This window comes from Danio rerio, chromosome 17 (genome assembly GCF_052040795.2).
Source record: "Danio rerio strain M-AB ecotype USA chromosome 17, GRCz13ab, whole genome shotgun sequence".
Taxonomy (NCBI): Eukaryota; Metazoa; Chordata; class Actinopteri; order Cypriniformes; family Danionidae; genus Danio; species Danio rerio.
Window position 1 is genome coordinate 13,139,878 of NC_141037.1, and position 12,623 is coordinate 13,152,500.

Genomic DNA, 12,623 nt, shown 5'->3' on the forward strand with positions numbered 1-12,623 from the left:
AATCTAAGGATGCAACAAAAGAAAAATATGTGCCAAAAGTGAAATTGAACTTCGGAGTGCACAGAAATGCAACAAAACCAGAAATCAAGATCCCATAATGCAGTTCAAAAGCGTAAATAAAAGGAAAACACTAGTGAATCACAAGATATAGGCGACTGTTAATTACCAGATCTTTTAACTTTGATCCCAAGCATGAATCATCTTTAAATTTTTTGACAAACATGTAAGTAGTAAAACTTCAACTTTACTTTCACGACTTGATCTGGGTTATGTGGAGCAGTCGGTTCAGGTCATGTATCTGGGTCAGCTTCATATCAGCCTGAGCCGCCCGCAGGTCTACGTGACATCATCGACAGCAGAGAACGATGATTACTGAATCAGAGAGATTCACATTATAAGGGACATGATTCATACGTGAGTCTCCTCTCCATCACACCCGCACGGATGTTTCTGTACCGTATATGTGTGACAGAAAAATGTCACAACTCACCATCCATCACCTTCAGTTCTGACAAGGTCTCCGTACTCCAGTCTCTACCCAATAAATGACTGCATGAGTGACAGCCTGATGAACTAAGAGCACTGAAGTAGATACATTACCAAAACAAACCACTAAACAGTTGTATATAGAACAATAATAAAAAGGATAAAAGACTCCTTGAGGCAAATAGATTAAAATGTCATTTTAAAATGTCTCCCAGTGTTTTTTTTATATTTTATTATTGAAGAATGTATATTTGAAAATTTCCTAACAATGCAAGTAGGGGTGTAATGGAAAACAAACCACGGTTCGGAACACTCGTGACCCATAGATTAATACTTTTTTACTTGTTGGGTTAATCTTAAATTTGTAGAGATTGCAGTGAGATCGTCTCTCGTGTCATTCAAATCACATGTATGAAACATTTATGCTTTCATGTAAAATAGATATAGATATAAGATATAGTGGTAGGTTATTCGGGATGTGGTGGGTTTCTAAGGTTATTAAAGGTGTTTTCTGTCACTACTTGTTTAGCCTTCATTGATGCATTCAGTGTAAACTCCACAATTAATCATTAAAACACCCACGCAGCATAAATTATAAATGACGATGGTGATTTGCATATGTTTGTTAATCCTTCGAATCGCTGCATTCAAATCTGTGCTTGAAAAACGCAAAAATCAAGAAAGAGATCGAGTCTTTAGTCATTTGAGTTAGTTATGAAGTTACAAACAGTCAAAAAGCACAAGAAACAGTCAAATAACACAGAAGTACTGGGATAGCAGTTTATAGTTTAGATAAAACCACTGATGTTTATGGTATACATTAAAATCGCCATCATATGCATTTAACTTGACGCTTAAAAATGAAATTTGTAGGCAGTAATTACATTATTTAACCAATATGTGGCCATCAAAAAATGTGCCACTGAATAATTGTTCAAAAATGATCTATCTAACAACGAAACATGAAGTTTCATGAGTGAATAACTGAATCGTTTATTGAAAATAAGACTAAAAATAAATATACAAATTATAATTAGATTTATAAATTAGATTTTTAATTTAGATTTATACATTTAGCGTTATTAGCAAGAGTAGTAACTTTTCACAGTACTGAATATTTTACAATGTATTTTTATTCAGCTGATTAATTCTTCTTTTTGTTTTTAAATTAAACTACAGTTTCTAAGTTCTGTTTGTTAAAACAGTGTGTCTTGCAGTACTGTTTTTGTAATAAATGGAAAGCAAGTTATATTTTTCTCCTCCCCTTTTTTTCTGATCTGAAAAATGGTTTGATTCATGACTATAATTGTCATCCAAACTGTGAGATTTGGGATCCGTTACACCCCTAAATTCAACCAAATCAGAACACAGGCGATTTTTTTTTTCTAAATCAATACTTAATTATTACAATTAGGGCTGCACAATATCGGAAAAATCTAACATTGCAATATTTTTTTTACTGCAATATATATAGCAACATGAATACAATTTCACTAGATGCGTTGAATAACTATTTAGAAAGAACTCATAATTTTAGATTGATTTGGATGATTCTGTAGTGCAGTGCACGTGCATAAAATATAAGTAACAATCTACAAGCAAAGATAAATTCAGTAAAGAAAAAAATACAAATTAAATAAGCTGCGCTTTACTGTTCTCCAGAGGAGTCAAACTGCATTCAGGAATACAGTAATTGAATAATTAACTGTTAAATAATACTGCATAGTCATAGTTTTAGAAAAAATTCAATAAAATATATCAATATTAGTGTCAAAGTTAAAAACAGTACAATTTCTTAGGCCTGAATGCGTTTAAAACTCTCACACCACCACAGTCACAGGTCCCAAAAAATACTTGTGAAACGATTAATTAAAATCCAGACATAGGATTCCGTATACTCGCTGTTCTACAGCTTGATTTTCTTTCTCTGAAAGCTTTTGAGAGTTCCCTTGGCTGTGTTTTGAATCATTGTCTTGCTGAATTGTCCACGCTGGTTTCATATTTATCATCCATGTAGATGTTGATGGACTAAAGCAGCTAATATTCATTTACAATGAAAAAGAGCAGAGGGTTGCTGAAGAACTACTGAGAGATTTCAGCTGCTGTCTGGGCTTTCACTGCCTTTCTACACCTGCCTTTCTTCATGTGTTCAATACTTTTTCCCAGCCTCATTTCATTTTATTATGCATAACTTCATTTGCAAACTAATTAAATTTGTTTTCTTTGCATATATGTTTTTTTTTTTTTTTTGTCGTTACCAACATCCGGGGAAAATTCCAGGTCCAATGCACCTTTAGAAAGATGTTTTCAGTCAAAAATGGTGACGTGTTAAATACTTTTTTCCCCGCTGTATGATTCATAATAACAAAAATGCATTTCCAAATCACAAAACTGCACTGTATCCTTCTAATTTGAGCAGCTCAAGTCTTGCCCTGTTGCTGTGTTTCATTTTGGATTAGAAAGCCTTATGGAATCCACATTTGGGTCTTTGATGCTTTATAAATGAGATATGACTGCTGGCTGTCTGTCATATAAAACAGGTGTTTGTGTTCACATGCAAAAGGCATTTGTTTGTCCCGACCCAGATGCACAAGCCCTTCTGTGTTTACATGCGATCCTGTAGAGAAGATCGCCATCTTCGCCCTCAAGTGCATCTTTCACTCAATGTGTTCACAATTACAGCCCGGAGTGATGGTCGGTAAACAAGCAAATAAAATCTACTCTCACAGGAATTCAAACAAGCGATCTTACTGACACATCTGTAAATAAACTTGTACATTAGCATTCACCTCAGGCATCCATGGCAGTAAATTACGAGGTAGACCTCTTTGGATGTAAATCACGAGGAAAAAGAAGCTTTGGAATTCAATCATGTGATTTGTTTACGCGCTATAACCTTTGTTTAATTTACAATTGAACAAAGAAAACATTTTACTGCAAAAAAAAAGTGTATTCTGTGGATATAAACACATTTTAATGTTGATTGCTGCAAAACACTCCTCAAAAATAGTTGGTAACATGTTTAAAGCTCTGGTCAGATCACATGAATTGTTATGAGTTTGGCATGACTTCCTTGACATAGGGTGTCGTGGGGATTCGTAAACGACAAATGAGCGTTGTGACACAAGATTCAATCGTTTCTTCGCATGTATTGCATGTGGCATAGTTCACGACAACCGATACAATGCCAATGATGCTTCATGACACCATCGCAGAAAGTATAGCATGTTTAATATTTTTACCCGTTCTGTTTTTCCGATACAAGTTCCGTAACGTGAGTGGCACTGTGCAATAAGAGCACAGAAGTTATATCAGCAGGTGCTGCGTGTAAAAAACAGGCTGCATGTTTACTAATGGGTGGGTCACTTGTGGATAAGATTAATCATCGGTAATGCAAACTTTAACTACTTTAAAAAAAAAATTAAGGTGTTTTAAGCAATTTTATTTAACAGACTGGCACAAATATGCAAACATCTACATTCTCACAACGAGTTTCTGGGTTCTTCCATCCTTCCAACAGAGTTTGTTCTTCTGAGGTAATCTGGAAACATGTTCAGTGCTGCAAAAACATTGTAAAAGAATGGCCTGCTAATTAAAATTAGTTATTTATAGTGAAAACAGTTTGATATAGGCTTCTGTGAAATAAAAATTTTCACTTTAATTTTGTTTGGGCTGCATTATTATTTTATTTACCAAACCAGTTTGTGTTTTGGCACTGAAGCATATATCAGACTTGTTTTAAAGCACTTCACCTCAAATGTTATTCGTTTTTCTTGAATATCTAGTAGATAACTGACCAACAAAAAATACATTAGAATTAAGATACAAATTATACCAAATAAAATTTGTTTCAAAACGATATTTTTTTCAAGAAAAATTTACGTATTATATTTTTGTTTGTGTTTGTTCGCTACTCAACTGTGGGTTTCGTTTCGTGGAAATTGAGGGTTTATTTAATGCTTCACTATAATTGTAATCACAAACCTCTGTCATATATTTGCTATTTTTTTAATATGTCATTATTTTAAAGATTATGTTTTTAGCATCTGATTTTTCCTCAGTGCTGATGTGCTTTCATTTTCTCTAGCAAATGTTTAATATGCAACCCTGGCAGAAAAATGTACATTTAGATTTAAAAGAAAATATCTTAAAATTAAAAAGGAAATACAAGTTTGATCCTACTAATGTCGTATTGTATGGTCGTAAAAAATATAGCCTAGTAGTCAGCAAGTATCAGTGTTTATTGTGTTTGAAATAAGAACATTAAAAAAAATTATATTAAAATAAAAAATATTGTTATAGCAACACTCGTGCCAGCTTTGGGAAATAATGCTTGTCGTAGACATCAGTGAAGGAACGTGTAAGGCACATCTGTTATCCACAACAAGTCAAGATTTTAATCAAGACAAAAATCACATAATCTGACATAGTGACTTTCAAAACCGACAATAAAAATCGAGTGATTTGACCGGGCTTAACATGCTGCCACATTGACTTTCGCTTTCATTGGAATGTTTAATTGTACGTAAATTGAGAACATTAGTTTTACAAGACAATTTTTTTGCCAATTTGTCTTAATACAAGGTTTCAGAAGCTAAAAAGCCCATGTTTTTCATTGTCTGATTCTCCTTTTTTATTGATTATAAATTTCGCACAGATCTGAAGGTCAGTCAAACACATTCACGTCCACAAAACCACACTGTTATTGCAAATGCAGAACAAGACTTGATCTAATAACCACAGATTTCCCATGAAAGATGGTACCTTTCTACACATACAGTATGACAGTCACCCATGCGCTTTGCTCTGTTGCATCTCACTCCATGACAGAAGTTTATAGATACATATAGTTTATGAAAGTCTGCATGGTCCCATTTGTCTTTGAGACTGACAACTCAATGCCCATTTTTCCTGTAAAAAAAGTTGAAATGTCAACCACCATATATTTGCATCGTGTTTGTGACTCTCTGAGATGAGTTCTGGCCTGGAGATCCCAACACAATCACTTCACAAAATTGATACATAGCTTTCTTCCAGAGCAAAACGTGTCATTTCTTGATGCAGCAGCAGGACTATACTCAATGACAGTGGCTTTCTGAATTATTCTTAAGCTCATGTGTCTTTAACTCCACAGCCCCATCTGAGAACTCAAATGTGGAGCACATAAAGCTGAGATTCCTTGTCTTGACCCGAGCCGACTGAGATCACAATAACAGTTGGGCAAAGAACGGAATTCTTTGCGATATTTGTGTAGCGAATGCAAATTTTTGATGACTTGTTTAAAAATTCTCTCATGACAACTGTCAAATAAAGAACCAGATCCAGCTTTACCAGATCCAGCTTTACTTTACTTTTACAAAAAATATAAACTCCATAAGGTAGGGCTGCCAAAGAAATTATTTTAATTTCCAATATTTGTTGAATTTATATAAAAAAAGACACAACTGAATGCAAAAACCTGCATTCTGGTTTTTACTATGCTTACTATGCGTTCACACAGAAAGAGGTGAGTCAAAGTAGCCGCAAGTCATTTATTTTCAATGGGAGATGGCGGCCATAACCGTTGCGGGTGGTGTGGAGAGTTGAAATCAAGTCAACTTTATGGTAACAAGCTATGACTCGATTCGGTGGCAAGCAATTGGAATGTAGAAGTCCACCGCTTGAGAGGATTCCAGAGAACACAGTCCTGTGAATTTGGATTACCACCACAGTTGTTCCCAAGGATTTGATTATCGCGGTTGCCGGATTTCCATGTATAAAAATAAAAAGTAACTGGCGAGAAACTGATGTGCATTAATGTTATATTTGTTTTGGAGGGTTTTTAAAGCGGGAAACTCATGCTAACTATAACACCAGTAGACAACAGTATTTGATCTACTGTAGGTAAATGAATTTGATAAAAGGTGCGCAACATTTTCAATCTGGAAAGAACTTTTTTTATGCAGGAATATGGGTGATTTGTTGATATTCTGCAACGGCCCCTTTATATACAACATCAATTCAGCAATTTAGCAAATTTTGACGCTCTTCGGTGTGAATGCACAGTTAGACACGACCATGATGTAATCAATGTGGTTTGTTTTTGTTAACTTATTGTATGCTGCGTTGCTGACAACCCAGAATTTTGGGTTTTCCTACTACCTACTTGGAAATAACATCTAGAACACTAAGAAAATCTCTCTAGAAAATCTGAAATGTATACTCGGGGCTGATCAAAGAGTCCAGAATTCTGCGAGATGAGTCATTTGACATCATTTCAACTCACAGATGACATATATATATATTGATATTTGTTTTAAATAGTCTTTACATATATCTTACATATGTGTTTGTAGTCTTTTAAAGTAAGTTTTATAAGTCCTGTGTTGTTTTGTGAACCCATATTAATGTTCAGCACTTTGGTCTGCTCTTTGGTGGTTGTTAAGTGCTTTATAAGTAAAGTCTGAATGAATGATGATGGCTAATTCTGCTTCAGCAAGATTTTTCCTCTAACATTAAGTGTTGCCTTGATAAATATAAATCGAATGTTGCTTATATTTAAGAAATAAATTCATATAGACAGTCCTACTAGGAGGTAGATGCCTAAACTCTGGAACAGATCGGCAGAAACACTCAGTTTAAATGTAGACTACAGACACATCACTTTGCACTAGAATATAAAACTCAAAAGAACAACATTTCCTGTTATTTTACAGACCTATTTCTCAATACATTGTTTCTTACACAGTATGTCATTTCAAACTACTAAAATGCCAATCTCTGTTAAAACAAAATGCTTCACTTCTCTTGGGGATTTTTCCAAATTCACTTAAAACTGCAGTTATATAACCCCTCTTGAAGAAAAGCAACCTAGATAAACCCATATTGAGCAATTACAGGCCGATATCAAATCTCCCTTTTATTAGCAAAATCATTGAAGAATTTGTTTTCAACCAGGTTAACAAGTTCTTAAGCTTTAAGGGGTGTTTAGACAATTTTTTATTCAGGTTTCAGACCACATCACAGTACAGAGAGCGCTCTTATAAAGATAATCAATGATATCCGTCAAAATACAGATTCAGGCAAACTAACAGTGCTGGTACTCCTCGATCTCGGTGCTGCATTTGACACTGTTGTTCACAGCATACTTCTGGATAGAATGGAAAACTGGGTTGGGCTGTCTGGGATGGTCCTCAAATGGTTCAGATCTTACCTTGAAGGGAGAGGTTACTATAACGGTTTAGGTGGCCATAGGTCAAGTTGGACACCCATGACATGTAGAGTCCCACAAGGCACCTCTCCTGTTCAACCCTTATATGCTCCCTCCAAGCCAAATAATGAGAAAGAACCAAATCTCCTACCACAGCTATGCTGATGACACTCAGATCTACTTAACCTTACTGCCTATTGACTACAGCCCCATTGACCCACTCTGCCAGTGCATTGATGAAATTAACAGTAGGATGTGCCAAACATTTCTTCAGTTAAACAAAGAGAAAACTGAAGTCATTGCGTTTGAGAACTGAGATGAGGTTCTCAAGGTGATAGTTAATAAGGTCAATAATCTTGGTGTGACTCTGGAGTCAGAAATGAGTTTCAATAGTCATGTCAAAGCAGTTAGTAAATCAGCATACTATCATCTCAAAAACATTGCAATAATCAGATGCATGATTTCCAGTGAAGACTAAGAGAATTTTTTTCATGCTTTTATCAGCAGCAGGGTGAATTACTGTAACGGACTCCTCACTGGCCTTCCCAAAAAGACAATCAGACAGTTACAGCTTATCCAGAATGCTGCAGCAAGATTCTGACCAAAACAAGGAAATCAGAGCACATCATGCCTATCCTCAAGCCTTTACAATGGCTCCCAGTTGCATTCAGAACAGATTTTAAAGTATTATTACTGGTCTATAAATCACTAAATGGCCTAGAGCTCAATACGTTACAGATATGCTGACCGATTACAAACCCAACAGATCACTGTAGAATCATATAAACTAGAAATTCCAAGAGTTTGTTCAAATCAGGGTGAATCTGCTTTCAGCTACTGTGCCCCTCACTGCTGGAATCAGCTTCCAGAAATGATAGGATGTGCTCCAACATTAGGCACATTCATATCAAGACTGAAACACATCTGTTTAGCTGTGCCTTTACTGAATGAGCACTGTGCTACGTCCCACAGATCGCACAATTATGACTTTCTTTTCTTTTTCATTATTTTATAACCTGTTTTAACACATTTTTATCTGTTTTATCTGTTTTTTTTTACATAAATTTGATAGTTTGTTTTTGTTTTCTTAAATTCTTTTATTCCTATTTATGTAAAGCACTTTGAATTTCCATTGTGTATGAAATGTGCTATATACATAAACTTGCCTTGCCTAAACTGTAGAGTTGAATTTTCAACATCAAAACTCAGCAGAGCAGAGATCAAGCAATTCACCAACTTAAATAAACTGTTAATTAACAGACTTTTTTACAGTGTAGCATTGTTATGCCACTGCAGTCTTTCTTTATCCACTTTCTGGAAACTATAATAATCCACCTTGAGCATGAAAATGACTTAATTTAGCTTCTATGAACAACTTGTTCCATGCCATGAGGAGAAAAGACAAGAAATAGCAGCATGGGTTCACAGCAGGTGATACGAGGACGAAAGCAATAACCGAGCAGCTCTGTATGTGTCCGTGTGCTCTCCGTCACACACACACACACCATGCGACGCCCCACCGGTCTGACAGCAGCAGGAGATCACAGTGAAAGCGCACTTACTCTGGCGAGGAGGCTGACAGGGTCGAGGCCGGACGGCAGACGGGACAGATCACAGTTTTCCTCTGCTAGATAAACCTGCAGCGTCGTGCAGAGATGCTTCAGGCCTTCCTTCTTCTCCTCACTCATGTCTGCGAGATCTAGACACACAGAATATAATGCTTTCAACAACTTACTTGTAAATAAAGTAAAAAATATCTCAAATTATCATTTGCATTATCGTACCACCTAATTTACAGCCCATGTACAGTATCTGTGTAGTACAGTACTTGAGATCATATAGAATGATATATAGTACTGCGCAAAAGTCTCAGGTCCCAGTTACATTTGTTGTTTTAGTGAGGATTTAATGACATCATAAATTACATTTCATTCTCTTTTATAAAATACCACCAGATAATACAGGTTCTAGTTGGATTTTTGGGGTCAAATTGTTTAAGACATATTAAAGAAAGAGATAGAGAAAGATGAAACAATGAATGAAATGAATCCAGACCTGAATAGTGTATATACAGTATGTACAGTAGTTAAGAGTTTAAAGTGGCTATTACCGCCGTAGCGTATACCGCCGCCGCTTGAAATAGGTGCCGCTCTGTTTTTAGTGTAAGACCGCAGTTTGTGAATGAGCCGCCAGGGGGCGCAAAGAGACGGGATGCGAATGGACAGAAATAGCCTATACAGCAGCTTTAAATATGCTACTGTGCTTGTAAATGAGATTAAACAATAAGTCAAAGCATTATAATTCCTTCATTAATCATTTAAAATTTGTTAACATGATTTTATTGTAAACTTTAAGTGCAAAGAGGATTCGTTTTGGAAAATAGAATTGAAGAAATAAAAGAAAATTAAAATGAAAGCACAAACATTCAGTACAAATAAGTAGTCTTAAATAAATAAATAAATAAATAAATAAAGCAGCCTAAATATAGAAAGATGTTCAGTGTTTGCTATTTTGATAGGACTAAGACAAGACATTTTCATTTATGTTTTTATTTCTGTTTTTATTTCCATTTTCGTTGTTGATTATATTTTACTTTGCAATATTATAAGCAGTTTGAGATTCATCAGGAGACAAAAAGAGAGAACATGCTAAATCTAAAGAAAAACTCGATGCTTGATATTAAATAGCACATCATTTTAAAAAAAGACTCAAAAAGAGGTCACATTTAACACACTTCTGATGCTAGTCTTTTGGTTCCAAAAGCAATTTTGTTCTGCATATTGAGTACATATTTCCTATATTTTCTGTTTGTATATTAAAGGTTTAGTTCACTCAAAAGTAATGACTCTGCACTTGCTTCATACCTTTTAGATCATGGGTCTCAAACTCAATTCCTGGAGGGCAGCAGCTCTGCACAGTTTTGTTCCAACCCTAATAAAACACTGTTAATACATATAAACAAGTTGTTCAAAAGAGTTAAAGAGTTGAGCGCTTGATTGGGTGGGAGCAAAACTGTGCAGAGCTGCGGGCCCACCAGGAATTGAGTTTGAGACCCATGCTTTAGATAGATAGATTTGTGCAAAAGTCTTGGTCTAATATGGTGGTCCACATGCCTATAAAAAAGTACTGACACACTAAAAAAATGTATATTTTAGTATTTTAAATGACAAAAAAAAAACTAAATAATGACTAGAATCTGGATTTATTCACTTTAAGAAATAAAGAAATGCATGACAATCTAGTTTAAAATAACAGATCCTTAATTTTATTATCTAGTTATAAGAATAATAACATAATAGAAATAAAGGATCTGTTCCCTTAAACTAGATCGTCATGCAATTCTTTAATTCAACACACCATATGTACAGTTAAATCCTATATTTTACATTTGCAATTAATCTAGATTGACTGTGAATAATGTGTTAACAAATTAATTTAATGTGTTAAGATTAATGTGTTTAAATCAATCGACATCCCTAAAATAGACAGACAGACAGACAGACAGACAGTGGCTGACATAAACATCTAAAAATGTTTAGATTCACGCATTTAAGTTGATCAGTAAAAACATTTGCGTGATTTGTGTACTCTAATATATAAATATTTTATTTATGTAAAAAAACATGTTCAGAAACACGTTGTAACCTTGCTAAATGCAAAAAAAATACATCACACACACAAATTAACAAACCTAATAAGGTACTACATGTCTGATAAAATTATATTATTATGGTAATTGTTAAAAATTATGGTATTAGCATGGTTCCTACAAACCAAAATACTACAATGCTAAATGTTCAAATAAGCATGATGGTACTCTAAAATGATTGCAAAAGAAAGTAAACTTCTATTTATTCCCCAACAAATAATTTTGCTTCCACCAATGACATGTCTGTATTTTTAAGCTAATTTCCATGAAAATGTATCATCCTTGCAGCGGTTCATAAATCACACTGCAAAATCAATCAGTGCAAAAATCAATTATGTAGGAAAAACAGAAAATTTAGTAGATTTAATTAACCTAAAAAAGTTCACATTAGGGTTGGGCCGATGGACGATGCCATCGCCGATGGCCAATAGACAACACGATGCTGAACCGGCATCGCGATCCTCCGCCCTGCCCCCTTCACAAACCCACTTGCAAAAAATACACACTTTAAACTAATACATCTAAATTTAAACTAATACACCAGTTTAAACTAATACATCTTCGTGTTAAAATGGCATTTTAGAACGAAAATGATCCACATCCACACCGTGTTTTACCTAGCATTTCTGAACAGCTCTCCGTCCACTGAAAACACACATCACAGGACCACACACACACACACACACGCGCTCGTCTGAGCTCGAGAGAGCTGTGCACGTCAGACAGATTCAAGGACGAATTGCTGGACTGCGTCTCACTATAAATAGTAAACGTGATATTTAATTAATTTTGTCTCTATCTAACAACTATTTAGTCTTTTGAATCTATCAGGCAACTTGTCACAGCATCAGTACACTGCTTCAATCTTTCACTTTTACACTTGTACTAAGTAATTTTAGTGAACACCTCAGATACTGTTGGTTGTGCACCTTTACTAACCAACCTCCTGCAGAAAAAGTGATTAACAGGTGGTGATTTGTGTGCAACTTACTGTATCTTTATTCGTTTATGATTTGGTTTTGGGTGAAACAAAGACCATGTGGGTTAATTATTTACAAATAATTAATTCACCTCTGCCAATGACAACGATGCCATCGTCTATCGTGATGTTTTACATTTGACATTGTACACTGCCAAATTGGTGGACATCGCCCAACCCAAGTTCACATACTATGGTACTGGTGACAGTAACAAATAAAACAATGTGTAGATTTAAAAACAACCAAAACAAGCTGCAAAAAAGACTAATGATGATCAAAGAGGATAATGCACAAAATAATTAAAAACCTCAATGAGAAT

General features: G+C 35.0%; 1 protein-coding gene across 3 annotated transcripts in view; it reads right to left on the reverse strand.

Annotated features, from left to right (window-relative positions):
- smyd3 (SET and MYND domain containing 3) overlaps window positions 1–12,623 on the reverse strand; it is a 330,446-nt gene that overhangs the window by 272,370 nt on the left and 45,453 nt on the right. For 2 of the 3 annotated variants that reach the window (NM_001423732.1, XM_087289366.1), the window contains 1 exon segment: window positions 9,238–9,374. In NM_001423732.1, the coding sequence (NP_001410661.1) occupies window positions 9,238–9,374 (137 nt within the window). 3 annotated transcript variants of the gene reach the window in all.